The sequence below is a fragment of the Triturus cristatus genome, chromosome 3_1, assembly GCF_964204655.1.
Source record: "Triturus cristatus chromosome 3_1, aTriCri1.1, whole genome shotgun sequence".
Taxonomy (NCBI): Eukaryota; Metazoa; Chordata; class Amphibia; order Caudata; family Salamandridae; genus Triturus; species Triturus cristatus.
In genome coordinates, this window is record NC_140583.1 from 381816790 (window position 1) to 381833467 (window position 16678).

At 39.6% G+C, this 16678-nt stretch overlaps 1 protein-coding gene across 4 annotated transcripts in view; it reads left to right on the plus strand.

Moving 5' to 3' along the window:
* WDR72 (WD repeat domain 72) overlaps window positions 1-16678 on the plus strand; it is a 1103881-nt gene that overhangs the window by 739047 nt on the left and 348156 nt on the right. For all 4 annotated transcript variants that reach the window (XM_085644161.1, XM_085644164.1, XM_085644162.1 and 1 more), the window contains exons 16-17: window positions 13708-13793; window positions 15909-15991. In XM_085644161.1, coding sequence (XP_085500287.1) covers window positions 13708-13793; window positions 15909-15991 — 169 coding nt within the window. The remainder of the gene's footprint in view (window positions 1-13707; window positions 13794-15908; window positions 15992-16678) is intronic.

Sequence of the window (16678 nt, forward strand, 5' to 3'; positions counted from 1 at the left end):
CTTAAATTACACAGAGGACCTACTTGATGTTGTGGTGTCCTTTTTGGATGAATTAGACGTCGCTGAAGGTACTTTTCTTCCTCCTGGTTCTTCTCCTATCTCTGCCTCGGAGGACTGCCTAGAGTTCCTGTCAGGGGGGCGGAGCAAGTGTTCAGGAAAGGGCCTGGCTTTGGCCTTACCACACCCACAGCCTAGTTAAGCTGCTGCACCTGCTTTACTCTTGCAGTATTTTCTTTCTGCTTTTACAGTACTTTATTATTCTTTACATTTATTTGCTCCACACTCTTTATTATATGAAAATGGAGAATAAAAGTGCACAGAATCCAAATAATAAAAGGAAACAGCAAATTTCTCCGCCTCCTGCAAAATCTAAAGTGGTGGAATCTAGTGAAGCCTCATTGGCATTAATTCTGGATGAGATTCAGGCATTGCGTACCAACACTGATACTATTGCATCAGAGATTGAAAGCCTACGTAAGAATATGGCTAGTATGACAATGAAAGTTTCAGATAACTCTATTAAAATACAAGATAATAAAATTAAAATTGATGCTTTCACACCACTTGTGTCAAAAATTTCGCCTATGTCTGCTCTTCTCCTGGACATGGAAAATCGTAATAGGCAATACAATTTACGTATTTTTAATCTACCTGAGGATGTTGAAGGTGCTAATTGTAGACTATATCTAGAAAATGTGATACCTGGTCTGTTAAACATTTAATTTACGGATACCTTTGAAATTGATAAAGCACATAGAATTCCATCTCATCGCAATCCTTGTCACAGTAAGCCTAGACAAATGATTTTTAAGGTTTTGTGCCACCATCATTTGGTTATGATACGAAAAGCAGCACGTGAAATACCATCCTTAATGGTAAATGGCAATAAGATCTTCATTCACCAAGAGTTTTCAAGGAATTTTCGGATATTCATCCTCAATTGAGAAGTCTTGGTTTTAGATATGGCTTATTTGATCCTTCAATAATGCAAATTTGGAAAAGATAACCTTTCAAAGTCCTTGCAGCGTCCAGAAGATCTAAAGTTTTTCTTGGAACAACACTCACAGCATTCTATGTATACGCAGGATTCTGCTACTTGAATATTCTGAAAATATGTATTTCTGACTTATTTTAATATTCCCTTCAAGTTGGGCTCCAACGGTTGGTCATGCTTGTTAAGCGCATGTGCATTTTAATTCTCTTATTAATGTTTATTTGTGGTCGTCTTTTTAATGTCTGTTTGTCTTTTTTCTTTTCCCTCCTTTTCCTTACACAATATTCTAGAACTACTAACTTTTTATACTTTTCTTGAACTTTTTCTCCTCTTCTCAGCTCTTTCTTTTTTCTCTCTATTTTATTATGGCAAATGTTCATAATGTTAAAATAACCACTTTAAATGTCAAAGGTTTAAGACATCCTGTAAAACGTACAAAGATTTTAGATTATTTAGGACATTGTAAAGCAGACATTTGTTTTATTCAGGAAACACATATTGAAGATAAGATATTAGAATACATGAAAAAAAGTGGGTTGATACTATTATCTTCTCTCCGGCCAAGGGTAGGAAAAATGGTGTAGCTATTATTTTTGCTAAAAGATTGCATTGTAAAATTTTAAGTAAATCATCATATTCAGGAGGTAGATACGTCATAGTTAAAATTAAAATGAATGATTCTATTATGTTTTCAATTAATGTTTATGGTCCAACTGCTGATGATCCTCTGTTTTGCTCTAATTTAAATACTGAAATACTCAAGTTAGGTAATGTTCCTCTTATAGTTGGAGGTGATTTCAGCCTTATTTCTGATCCTCTATTGGATAGAATGTCTCTTACTAAATTTCGTCCTCCAAAAGCTTTTTTTACTTTCAAAACTCTCCTTAAAACTGCAAAATTGGTTGATATTTGGCGTCTACATTTTCCCACGGAAAAAATGTTCACCTTTTTCTCTAATCCACATAATTCACACTCGAGGCTTGATTATTTGCTAATTTCCAGGCAATTAATTAACTCCGTGGTTAATCCTACCATTGGTAGTATTGATATCTCCGATCATGCTTTAATATCTTTTGTTTTCCAGGCTAACTCTAATTTTAAAACACAATCCAGATGGAGAATGAATACTGATATTGTTCTTAATGAACAAAATAAATTGAAAGTATTAGATGATATTCATGATTATTTTCATCATAATCCAGAAGGTTCTACATCCATGGTGAATAGATGGGACACTTTTAAATCTTACATTAGAGGTACTTCTATCTCTCTAATGGCACATGAAAATAAAAAGTTTAATGTATGAATTAAAGAATTGGACAAACAAATTGCAAAATTTGAAAGGCTGTTTATTACCTCAAATGATCCACAGTATAGGTTGAAATTACAAAAACTTAGATATAAATTTAATTCCATTTTTTAGCAAAAGAGCTGGTATTCAACTCTCCAAATCCAAAGCCACATTTTTTTTTAATACTAATAAATCTGGACGGCTTTTAGCTAATTATTTATGTATTAAAAAAGATTAATCTCAAATAAATTCGATTCATGGTCCCAGTGGGAAAATTGCCATTTCAGAACACGACATTGTTAATGAATTTCTAAATTTTTACACTAATCTATATAATAACCATAATTTTGATTCTTCTTCTTTAATTGATAACTTCTTTTATCTACATACGGTTTACCGAAAATTTCCCCGTTAACTAAAAGTAAATTGGATATGCCTATCACTGAAGATGAAATTCGATTAGCTATTAAATCTCTTAAACTAAAAAAAATCCCCAGGACCAGATGGCATTCCAGCAGAATTTTACAAGAAATTTCAATCACAACTTATTTCTCATTTATTTCAATTATTTAACTTTTTTGGTTCCACAGGCACTGGTTCTGGTTCTTTTATGGAAGCGTTAATTGTTGTATTACCTAAACCTAAAAAGGACCCCTTCACTTGTTTCAAATTACCCTCCGATTTCTTAATTAAATCAAGATTGTAAGCTCTGTGCTAAAATACTAGATTGACCTCTGTTATAGATGGTATAATTCATTAGGATCAATCTGGGTTTATGAGAAATAGACATTCTGATAACAATCCAAGAACATTATTACATGTTATTGAACGCGGGTCCAATTTACATACACCTGTAGGAGCATTAGCATTAGATGCTGAAAAAGCCTTCGATAAAGTTCATTGGCAATTTTTGTTTCGTACTTTATTTGCATTTAATTTTGGAGACGTATTTATTCATATGATATCTGCTCTTTATTCTAGCCCTACAGCTCGTTTGTTTATTAATGGCCAACTTCAAATCAGTTCTCCCTTTTCAGAGGTACCAGACAAGGATTTCCCCTTTCCCTGCTCCTTTTTCTTCTCGTAATTGAACATTTACTTGTTTCAATTAGGAATTGTAAAGACATTAATGGTATTAATATTAGAGGAGCTATTGTTTAACCCCTTCAGCGCTCATGACGGAGCCACTCCGTCATGAGCCACGGGTGCCGTGTGCTCATGACGGAGTGGTTCCGTCATGCTGCGGCCGTTGGCCGCCGCTCCTCCCACGCTGCGCTGATTCCCCTCCTGTGCGGGCGATTAGCACAGTGGGCGGAGTCATGACGGAACCACTCCGTCATGAGCACAGCTCAACCGTGGCTCATGACGGAGTGGCTCCGTCATGAGCACAGCACCACCGCGCTGCCCCCAAACCCCCCCCCCCCAGCGCTGCGGCGGAATTCCCGCCACAGCGAAGGGGTTAAACGTTAGCTTATGCAGATGGTTTACTTTTATTTATTAGTAATCCTATTTCCTCATTTCCTCCTTTGTTTGAGATTATTTAATCTTATTCCATACTTTCCGGTTGCAAGTTAAATACTAATAAAACCGAGTTCTTTCCTATTAATATTCATTGCAACCCAGATATGTTACCCATGAAAGATATAATTTGGCAAAGAGAAATGCTTAAATAATTAGGCATTTTATTTTCATCTTCTATAAAAACTACAATATCTTTCCTCCACAGAATCAAAATCTTTGCCAAGGGCCCGAAGACCTCCAACACTTGACCCAGACACATTGTTAGGGACTTCTCCAACCCCTTTAAGTGATCCTTCTCCATTTCAAACATATATGTAATTAAAGTGGGGTCCATATTTGATGTCAGAGTCACCTTTTCATCTATTACTGACCTATAACAGTCATCCCGCATGATATTTCTATCTTCCTTCTCCAAGGGCTTATGCAATCTGGTCCTAATATATTTTGAAAATATTGGATTGTATGCCTCTTAACCGACCTATCTTATTTTAGTAGGTAGAAAACTCTCAAAAATCAATATAACAACACCACAATGTTCCCCATAAATACAATGTCTTTACAACATAGATGCTTTTTCTTTGTTTTTATTATTTAGTCAGAAGCAAACAAAGTTTTTTTTGTATCAAAAATATATATTCATATAGCATTTTCAATTTTTTCCTTTTTGTTTTGTGCTTTACATAAATTCTGAAGACAAATGAATATACGTAATCAATAAATGTGAACACCAATTAAATTATTATCTAAAGCAAAACAATACTTAAATAATTAGCAGTGCCCCTCAAAGAACAACAGAAAATATATACATAAACATCTTGCTAGCTATTCTCGCATACCAACATCCATACCACATGCCACAAAATACACAAAAAGAAAAGGATTATAAAACATATATATTGCAACTGGAAAGATCTTCTTTTGATTATTGTTATCCAAGTATTATTCTGATGACATTTTTTTTAGACTGGATTTCTTTTTTCCATTAGATTTAAGTTGATCCATAAGAGTTCGTTTTCCAGTTGTGAGATAGCTGGTCTGGTCTACGTACGTTTCGGTGATAATATAACTAGGATCACCTTCCTCAGGACCATCAAAGAGTTAGAACCGTAGAGGGGCTACTTTTATTCTGAAAATGCAAAACCACTGTATGTCAGATATGGGGAACATTGAGGTACTTAATGTATTCTTTAAAACGACTGTTATTGTCTATTTCTTCTAGTAAGCTGGTACATGCAGTCTCAGGGAGGCAAAGGGGAAAGAACCATTCGAAGTGGAGAAATGAAAAATTCTATATAACCCTTCTACAGAGTGTCGAACTGTGCAATTCATTATGAAAATAGCCATAGAGATCTTGGTGGTGTGCCTATAAGTTAGAAAAAGCAAAGAGCCAATCACCTTGTGTTAGAGATAGAAGAACAGGATTAGCTCCGGAGTACCTGTTTACGCATAGAATATATGCATAGTGAAATCGCTGTACTGGTTCCTCTAGGGTAGCTATTTAGTAAAGCTATATTGATTTTTGAGAGTTTTCTACCTACTAAAATAAGATAGGTCGGTTAAGAGGCATACAATCCAATATTTTCAATTTTTCCCCCCTCTTGGACCTTAAAGTAACCGGGGAATACCTTTTTCTATTGTCCCCTAATATATTTTGAGACATGGTCTAAGGGCCACCAATCCTTGCCCCTGGGATGGCTAATTTCTGAAGGGTCAAACAATTGATCCTAAGTGAGTCAACCACAGTTACTGTATATTTTACTCTTTAATCACTACCTTCTAGACTATTTTCATCCAATCCTTCTGTGGAGATGTACTAGAAGGTAGAATGCTGTGGAGACATTGATGATGCGGCTGGATTGGGGTGTCAAGGAGTATTTTAGGAAAGGCTGTTGCTTTTCATTATAGATGAAGGCTACCGTTGTGACAAGTTGTGTCCTGTACTTAAAGAAAGTGAAGAAGCAACCGTGAGTGTGTGTGATTATTACAGATCTTGGCGACGCATGGCTCTGCGCAGGGTGCAGAACTTATGGCCTTATGTAGGTAAATTACATTTACCACTTCATAAATACAGAATTTTACCGATTCGGTATTTATGAATCGGTAAATGTAATGTAGGTAAAAAAATACCGATTCGGTAAGTGTCTGTATTTTAGAATCGGTATTTACCGATTCGGTAATGGTAATGGTAACCTGTATCTCATTGATTCCTATGGGCCAGGAGGCCCATAGGAATCAATGGGAAGCCAGTTACCATTACCGAATCGGTAAATACCGAATCGGTAATGGGGGGAGCTCAATCAAGGGTGGCAGGGTGTCACATTGACACCCTGTTGCACCCCTGATTCCTGCATGTGTGCACATGTAGCACACATACATGCCCTAAGGGCATGTGTGTCTGCCACATTGCACACATATACGGGCCAAATAATGCATTAACTGAGACATTCGTCATTTACCACCAACTTTCAGTTGGTGGTAAATAACGAATCCCCACACCCACCACACACTCCCCCTACATCTCATTTCTGTATTCGGTATTTACCGAATCAGTAAAATTACCGATTCGGTAATTTTAGCGGTTCGGTAACTTACCGAATACAGAAATGATCCCCCTACATAACAAAAGCCTAAATACCGGTCGGTAACGGTATATTTACCGAAAATCGGCCGTTACCGACCGGTATTGGGCTACCTACATATGGCCCTTAATGAGGTAACCTCCACTCCTGGAAAAACTCTGTTTACAGGGATTTGAAACTGTGCTAATGGAACGTTGTGCAGTTCATGATTGACCAAACAAATTTGTTACAATTATTTTTTAAAGACTGGGGTTAGCTCTTCATCTCTTAAATGAACGCAGGACCAATCGTGTATTTGAAACAGGAATTTACATATCTGCAACTTCGTGAATATGACCGGAATCTAAATTTCAAGTGGCTGGAGGTGTATCGGGAGGAAGTGTTGTGTTTATTGCTAAAATTGTGGACATTTTACTGAATTCGGGCCCAAACTGCTGTCAAGGCTGAGTGGTGCAGTTTACGTGACGGTTGGATGCATTTCAGCTCAAGCACTTCCTCAGTTCGTGGCTTTGTTGGAATTGTTGCACGCAGCAGTGAGCCTCTGTTGCTAGGAGGCCTGACTGCTCAAAGCATACCAAGTGAGAAACATTTCACACCCAAGGTGAGTGTCGCTGTTGAGAGACATAAAATCTATTGCTGTATGCAGGGGCATGATGAGGACAAAATGAGTTATGTTGCTGAATTACTAAGGTTGGCAGTGATCTCTGAATTTCACAAACTAATTGACTCCTTAATCAGTGGTCAAATTGTACAAATAACAGGAAAGTGAAAGAAAAATGACTATCTATTAAGTCCACTCTGGAGGAATCCATAAAAATCGCAACGATTATGGAGCAAACTGCTTTGTGAATGGAGTAAATTGATATGGGATAACACTATTTAAAGAGTTCGGAGAAAAAACACTGTGATTGGGAAAAAGGAGGTCAAGATTGTCGAACCTGGTAAAGTTAAATCAGAGGAATGGAGGAGAATAACATGCTACAGATGGGGATGTCCTAGACACATTCCCTCCAAATATGTGTGTGGAGCAAGAAATGTGACATGTAGCTCTTGTGGGAACGAAAGGACATCTGGCAGAAGTTTGTAGATTAAAGGGGAGAATGCAAGGTGCTCACATGAAAACAGTGGAGTATCTGAGTGAGGTTCAGGAAGAAATAATATTGACTGTAAATGAGGTACATTATTCTATTCACCAAGAAGTGACAACACTAGTAGTAGGGGTGTAAATGAGGAAAGTTCAGAAAAGTTGGAGAAGCCTCACTGTAGTTTCACATTGGTAACTGTGCAGATTAAGGTATTGGAAGACTCACGGAGTCCGTTTACTTTGATATAAAAGTGCAGATCAGAAACTTACAACAAGCTGATGTAAAAGCACAAGGATCAACATCATAGGAATGAAAAGGATGATGAACTGGAAGAGGACGCAAGAGTAGGGTACACCATGATCACTGATAGAACACAGACGGACAACCTCCCTCTGGAGGAAATGGATGAGACTCAGGCAGGTCAGGGCAGATCAGAGACAGTAGTCATACACAGGAAATTCCCAACATCTGAGACTAGTACCAGCACATAGACTGCACAGATAGAGGTCTGGCTTTTAGAACCCAGAAATGGCATAGCAAGACTAACATGACCGGGGGGGGGGGTGAGGGAGGGGCGGCACGTTAACGGTTTAGGTTTATATAATTAGCAATGAAAAAAAAATCTGGTTTCAGAACCTGTGGCAGGTTCTGAAATAGAAATTTGATAATATGGGCACGTTCCCCATGAAGAAGAATGGATTGAATACTGTGACAAATTGCAATGTATGAATCCTGACATGATCCTCTTGTCTACTTGTAATTTTTGAAAAAAACTAATAAAATTGTTTAAAAAAACATTATAGGAATGCAATGCACACAGCAGAGTGTACATGACTGATGAGGGGTTAAATCTGTTAGGGTGCTGCCACGAAAGGTATTTGAACATTGTGCTTGATCCAAATGTCGAAAAACTAGTTATAACAGTTGAACCGGTGAACGAGAATAATATGGCACAGCAGGATGTGGATACAGAGTGGGATAAGAAGTTGCATTTCCACAGATGTTTACTGACATTTAGGTATGCTAAAGAAACTCAGTCATCAAATAGCTTTAGAGAAGAATGCTACACCTACTGTACATATGGTCAGATCTATACCATATTTGATAGGGGAGCCACTTCAGCAAGAATTGAATAAATTGTTCTAAGAAAATATTATAGAGCGGATCGAGACTTCTGAATGGCTTGCACCCATTGATGTTGCCCCAAAAGAAGGTAACAAGTTCCGCATTTGTATCTACTTCAGAGATCTCAACAGAAATATATGGGTGGATAGGCAGCCCTGTCCGAATATTGCAGAAATGTTGAGTATGATGGGAGCTGGCAGGGTGTTTAGTGTTTTGGATATGTCGGCGGCATACTACAAGGTAAATTTACATCCAGGATCTCAACTTTTGACTTCATTTGTCACACCTCTGGGGGACGTACCGTTATTGCAGGATGCCATTTGGTTTGGCATTAGCCTCTGCAGTTTCTCAAAGGATCATGCAAAATATGTTCTAGGGAATGCATAAGGTATTGTGTTTCCAAGATGACGTTATGGTGGTGGGGTGTCTTTTGCAGAGCATGATGAGTTGTTGGACCAGGTGCTGCAGAGAATTGGAGATCATGGTTTAACCATAAAAAAGAGAAGTGTCTGTTAAAAAAGAAAGCAAGTAAACTATTTGGGACATGAGATATCTGCAAAAAGAATAAGACCAAAGAGAAGCTTTGTGAAGGCAGTTGAGGATGCTCCGCAACCCAGTAGCAAAGAACAATTGAAGTAATTCCGGGGTCTTGCAGAATACTGTTAAGAATTTGGATATCATTTTGCTGATGTAGTGGAACCCATGGGAGTATTATTGAAACAAAATTGTTTTAGTAAGGAGGGGTATAGAAGACTGCTTTCAACAAAATCAAATGGTCACTTGCTCATGCTCCAATGTTGGGTCACTTTGATGTTAATAGAAAAACCATTGTGAAAATGGATGCCAGTAGTGTGGATTTTGGTGCAGTGTTGACTCAAAAGGTGTATAATGAAGAGAGGATTATTGGGCGGCTATAGAGGGCCTCACAGTTGCACTCAGCTATCGAGAATGAAGCATTGGCTTGTTGTTGGGGGGGGTAGGGTTAAATCATTTTAGGTATTACTTGTGGGGATTCCCTTTTGTGCTTAAAAGTAACCATAAACTTTTCCTGCATATTTTCAAATGTGGCCGGGGTTTGGAAGGTAGCGTAATGGGTCGAATTTCCAGGTGATTAATGACTGTGATAGATGTTAACTTTTTGATTGAATAGTTAATATGTGATATATGTCATGCATGCCTGTGAAGGAGGAAGATGATGTTTCTTTCACATACGAGATCGAGTCTCAGACAATCTCTCTTTTGAAGGAGAACTTACTCTGGGACAAGAGGATTTGGAGGGTGCATTATTTAGAGATGGGGAATATAGGAATTGAGAAAACTGATAAGCAGTGGTTGACAGCAGACAGCTGTTTTAAGTGAAACTTTAAAGCAGTATTTGGTGGTGAAGGATGAATTGAGTATCCAGGAAAACAAGATTTTGAGGTGTAGTATGGTTGTTGCACCCAAGGTGTTGAGGGCAAGGTTAGTGAAAATTGTACATGAGGGACAAAAACCTGACAAAAAGGATGTTGAGACAGTCTTTTTTGGTTATCCCGAAAGTCACATGATTAAATAAAAGATGGTGCACAGCATCAGGGAGGTGATGCTTCGTTGGTGCCGGGCGACATTGGTTCCTTATGACTAGGCCTGGGCAAAATTTCCGTTCCGTTCGTGGAATTTGCGATAATTTGGCATTTCCGCATTCCGCGGAGAGCGCGGAAATGTCAAAATTTCCGCATTCCGCAGCTTTGCGATAATTTGGTTCTTGCACGCGCTGTAAAATAATACATTCTCGCACGCGCGCGATCGCCTTACCTGAATCCCCGCGTTCGCCGACAAGTTTTCCCAATCCGGTCGCGTTCTCCATGAGATGTTGTATTGTTTTAGCCATTTGCACTGTCTCGCGACAGTTCGCGTCCGCAGTGACGTCATGCGTCGCGCGATCACGTCTTTTTTCTCGCGATCATGAACCGCGAGACAAATGAAAACAAGATGGCCGCGCCCGCGAGCAACCGCAGGGGTAAGTTAGCGACCCGCAACCATGCAAAAAATATCGCGAACGGGCGGGAAAAAAACTTCTGCATCTTCGCGATATTTCCGCTTGTTTGCGGAGATTTTTAACATTTTCGCGATAATTTGCGAAAGTCGCTTTCGCAAATTCCGCCCACCCCTACTTATGACCATAGGTGAGGTGAGGTGCCAGTTCCTCACTGTTGCCAGGGAGGTGACGTTGCAGTGGCACCGAGGCATCGGTTCCTTACGACGATGCGGGGTCGATGGATTTGAGAGGTCACCCACGTCAGATATCGGTTCTGTGATGATGAAGCACCTGCGTTGGTGAAGTCGAGGCAAAGGTGTGAGTCGGGGCAGTGCATCGTGAGCATCATGAGCCGTGCCCTCAGCTCCGGTGCAGGTAGTGGCCTTGGGGGCGGTATCGGGGTCGGCACGGTGTGGCATCGGCTGGTGTCAGAGCTGCAGCGCAAGTCGGGTGGTGTGTTGTGCACTTCACGAGCAGGCCTAGGCTTTGTTGCAGGTTGCAGTGTCTCTCACCGGCATCGGTGTAGCTTTTTTCCTTTTGTGGCAGCTGAAACCTCAGCTCCAGATGCAGGAGAACAGAGGGAGTGAAGTCTGTGTGTCCCTTTGACTTCAGAACAGGAGGAAAGCTCTACACCAAGCCCTTGGAGATCTTCTTCAAGCAGGATACACAGCAAAGGTCCTCTCCTTGGCAGAAACTGCCACTGCAGGCCAAGCCCACACAGCAAAGGGGAAGTACTCCCCCTTCAGTTTTTCCAGCTCTACTCCTTGACAAAAGTTCCTCTTGAGTCCAGAAGTAATAAAACGCTCTGGGGTCTGGGCCCAATATTTGTAGTTTCCATTTCTCTTTGTTCTTGTGTGGCAGAGGGGCTCTGTGCTCAGTCCAAACCAGCTCTGTCCTCCCTGGCCCAGCTTTCCAACTGGAGGTGGAAACAGCATTGTCCAAGGCAGCCCAGGCCTATTCAGGTGCAGGGAAATCTCCTCCCACTACTCTAAATGCGGCCGAGGTCTATTCAGCCCATTCCTAACTCATCCAGGAAAGGCAGGCAACACCTCAACCTCCCCACAGGGGCGTAACACAGGCTTCCACATCCCCCGTGGGGCTGGGGGGGCTCTTCAGCTCCAGGTGGCTCCCTCATCACAGTACTTAGGCCTGAGCGCTCCGTATTAAATCCAGAGTAGGGGCCCCGCAATGTACATTGCAGGGGGGGCCCTTTAACTTTTGTTACGCCACTGCCCCCCAGTGACTGTCTCAAGAGAATGCATTTCCCCAGCCCCTGCTACTCCAAAGTCAGACAGTCAATTCACAGACCAGCAGAGGCACACAGGATGTCTAAGCAAGAAAATACCCACTTTCTAAAAGTAATAGTTTCAAACACACCATATAAAAATCATCTTTCCTAAAAGATTCATTTTCATATTCGGAGTTCAGGCATACTAAACTCCATTTTTCTATCCTATCCCAATGGGAACGTATACTTCTAATATGTTATAAATAAACTCCCATTCCATCCCATGAGACAGATAGCCTTTCCATAGTGAAAAACGAAATACACTGTAGTTCACTATCAGGACATGTCACACACACCACTGCATGTCCTACCTTTCACATACACTGCTCCCTGTTCACAGGGGTACCTTGGGCCTACCTTAGGGGTGACTCACATGTAATAAAAGGGAAGTTTAGGGCCTGGCTAGTGGGTGCACTTGCCATGTCGTCGTGGCAGTGGAGACTGCGCACAGACACTGCAGTGGCAGGCCTGAGACCCCTTTGAAAGGCTGCTTGTGTGGTTGGTACAATCAGTGCTGCAGGCACACTAGCAGCATTTGGATTACTGGCCCTGGGCACAATCAGTGCACTGTACTAGGGACTTAGTAGTAAGTCAAAAAAGTAAATCATGGAAACACCAATCCATATGCTCAATTTATGTAGGGAGCACTTGCACTTTGGCACTGATCAGCAGTGGAAAAGTGCCCAAAGCATCTAGACCAGCAAAAACCGACATTCATCCGACAGCAAAAATACAGGAGGCAGAGGCAAAAAGACAGGGGAAAACAACGCCAAGGATGCCAGGCCTAACACATCCTATTTTTAAATATTGGCCTTCTTCACCTGGGGGCTCTCAAGACATATGTTAGGAGTTTCACAGTAGTGCCCCTAAACTGCAGCCCATCCACGGCATAGTGGTACTCCAGGCAGAAAAATATTTTTGTTAGATATATGTGTCTTAAACATAAAATAAAGCCCTCATTTACATGTAACGTCTATGCTTTAGATGCTTTCTCTGCAAAATGAACAATAGTTTTACAGGGAAGTTAAATTCACCAAATTGGGGCAATTAATGTTCCCACTATCCTTTTAGGACCAAGGTACACGCTCCATGCTATTGATTAGCACTGTCACAGCGCACAAACTCCTAATACCAGCAAAATAACAGTCCAGAGAAAGGTAAAATATCTGAGGTGACCATGGAGAAAAGTCATATTTTCTACACTCATCTATGAAGCTATATATTGGTTGGCTCATTAAGTGATGCTTCTGATTACTACTTCTAAGCACAGACTCATAGCTGATCCTGTTGGGTACATGTGCGTTCAGTCGGGTGAGGTGTCTGTTGGATATCACCTGAGAGTTTTACATAAACACTGACATAAACACACACACACTATCTCTCTCATCTCTGTTTTAAAGGCCTTAAAAAATGTTGGTTCATATGAAAAATATTGTGTTTTAAGTACTGGAAAATCTAAAAGTAACCCTCCCCAATCTTAATAACCAAGCTACGCACCTGATATCATTGAGAAAAAAAAAGTTAACACGTCAGCATATATTTGCATACATATACTTTCTTTTCCATGGAAACAATGGAACATTACAATATTTAGTTGTGTGCATTGAAGACAGCTAAATAATATGCTACCTGCTTTTATACAATTTTTGTTTTTTTAAATAGATGGAGTGTAGGTTCTGGTATCAAGTCGAAATCAATCACTGACTAGGATATTTTTATGGTACTCATGTTATGAGCCAGCGCCACTCCTAGATTGTTATGCTTTTATGTTTTAAAGGTTAGCCTTTTTATTGATACATATTTTCAGCCAACAGAAACTGGAATCTTTACGAAGCAAATTGAAAAATCTAGAGACTTTCAACACCTCTTTTCCTACTGGAGAAATATCGATTGGTGAGTACTGAGTCATATTGTCAGGATCCTAATTGAAAGATGAACATTATAAAATGTGTATTTATTGGCTATTAATAGTTAATTGTATGTTACTTTCCGAATGTATCCAGTCAATAATGGAATAATAAAGCATGTTGATGAAGGATCTGTGAAGGAAAAAATATGTTAAGGAACTGAGAATTGTTTCTTCCTTGTACTCCTGCTCAGAGCTGGTACAAAATGTTTAGGAGGGTGGGATAATGTTCCATTTGCTACTTGACCCCACCTACCCAAGTGAAAGGGATTACTTTGTGTAATGCCTTTGCCTAAGGGATTTACTGCCCTCCATAATGTTTTCCTACTTTGGTAGAAACACTTCTTTAATGAAGCCCCTACTCCTTTGTGAAACTTACTAAAGTGCGTACTAAATTTACATTAAAGTTGTCCCTGAACATTATGCTTGCTTTCCATTCATTTATCAGTGTATTTGTTGATAAGTGACCTACCTTTCCAGTTCTTGTAAACATTATGTTCCTATCTCCCCTCGGTGTTTAGCTTCCACCTGTTATAACATCAAAATCTAGTAAATACTGGGAAATAACCTGCTGTATTACGCTATCAAATCTCGTGCTTCTAGTAGAAGTAATATCATTATTTTACACCTTTCATAAGACAAAAGCTTAGTTTTCTTCTTAGAATATTCTATTTCTCTGTGCTGTTGCGACTAAATCATACTGTATTACTAAGCACTTTGAAACAAGCATCCCATCTACTACTCTTACCAGATTTCCTGCTGTGCACTTAAGAAGTAGTTGAACTGTGTTTTAAGGATCTATATATAATGGCCTGCTAGGAGAGTTTAGTTCTGGAGGCCTGCTTAGGGGCGAGGCGCACCTGTGCTCTGATATTAGCAGACCTGTCACTAGTTGTTGGCTGATTCAATTGAAAAAAATATTTATTGCTATTTTCATCGAGGTGTCCATGCTAGTCTGCTTTTAAGTATTTAATAATTAATTTTAGTGATGGCTAAGAATTTTCATGGCCAGATATCAAGCACTTAGGAGCTTTTGTCACCCCTGCATATTACAGGTAATCATTCAGGGAATTTACTACATTTGTATTATGATTTGTCTGAATAAATTGGTACAATGTCCGAAATGATTCATATAGAGACCTATGACTGTTGCAACCAGAATATTAACACTTTCAAGAACAAAATGCTTGTAAGCTTGTAATTATTATGTCTAATAACATGAAAACGTTCCACAGAAAAGAAACCTATAACTAATACATTTTTGTGGATTCCAGGTAAATTGTCTAACAGTTGGAAGTTGGGTTACTGGTTACAGGCTGTAGGTGAAGCTCTACTCAATCAGGTACCACAAATCTTGTCAGGTTGAAACACAAGCAAACCCTAAACTAACCTGTGATTAACTCTCTGGCAGCTGGGCACAAAAGCAGTCAGGCTTAACTTACAGACAATGTGTTAAGAATTTATGTAGCACTTCAAACAGTAATAGAGTGAAAAACACATAAAAAATCCCACATCGATTTAGAGAAATAGAGGAAAATGTAACAAAATATTTGAGATAAAACCAACATGGCTACCTAGTCGTGAGAGACGGGATGAAAGTCACAAGTTCAGGCCAACGGCGATGGAGTGTGGGCATCCCAGTTGCACTCCTTCACCTCATATGGCCCTTTACAGGCTCCATGACCCACACCCACTGGCCAGGCTAAAACTCCATCAAAGTGACCTTCTGGTCATACCAGAGCTTTGTCACCTCTTGACTGGCCTCATGATGGTCTTTTGCCTTTTTCCAGAAGAACTGCATCTGGTCATGGAAAGCCAGCATGTAGCTGATTACATACTCAGGCTAAGAGGGTCCCTAACAGGGTGTTCATAGAGTAGCTCAAATTGACTAAATCCAGCCCCCTTCTGTGGCACCTCCCTCAGGCAAACAGCAGGCATGGCAAGAGGACCTCCCATCCATTATCATGCCCCTCTCTCAACAAGCCCATTTGTTTGAGGGTACTAGATCATGTCTGTTTAAACTTCAAGCACAAGAACCAGCCCTATTTAAGCAATATGTGTTTTCTAAGTGAATATGGTTAATTTCTTTCATTTCTTTTTAGATAAAAATGGATGCATATTTAACAATTTTGAAAATGTGTCTGTGATGAAACTTTTTTCTTGTTGGAGAGAACAGCCAGTACAGGTAGGAAGAAATGTTGTCTGTTGTAATAATACAATTATGCAGAGTGACGGCACAATGACATTGTGCATTTTTTTAAGATTGTTCAATTAAAAAAATAAATGACATTGCAAGTTAACATGGGTTTTGCTGTTGCCCTTTAAGTATTTGTGAGGTGTATTTTACTAATCATTAATGTGTTGCTATCAGAAATTGGTTTATTAGTTTGGGGAAGGGTGAACCTTACAAAATACAATTCTTATAGAATATCTTTTTCAGTCTCTGGCAGCTATGGAAATAGCAGCAGGTATCCCCAAGGAACATGTGTTGAGCTCAAGGAGTACTAACAGTTTTAAAATCAGGAAAATTACACAATAAAATATTCCATAATTTAAAATAGAAAATAATTAATGAGAAGAGCAAAACAACAAATTCACAAACATTGGATTAGGGGAACAGGAGATGTTGTTTTTCAAAATTGTAAGGCAAAAAGCACCAATAATTAAAGTTATTGAAAAACAGTAGTTCAGGCTGACTACACTGAAGCAAGGGCCAGATCCACCAATTACTTAATTTAGGTGAAAGTTTTTATAGTCTAACTTAGCCTCTCATATGTACATCAAAAATCGTTCCACTGGGCAGGGCCTAAGGCTGATGTTGTTGAGAATCCCTCTAAGTCGAACTCATTGTCAAGCTCTTGCTGAAGCCATT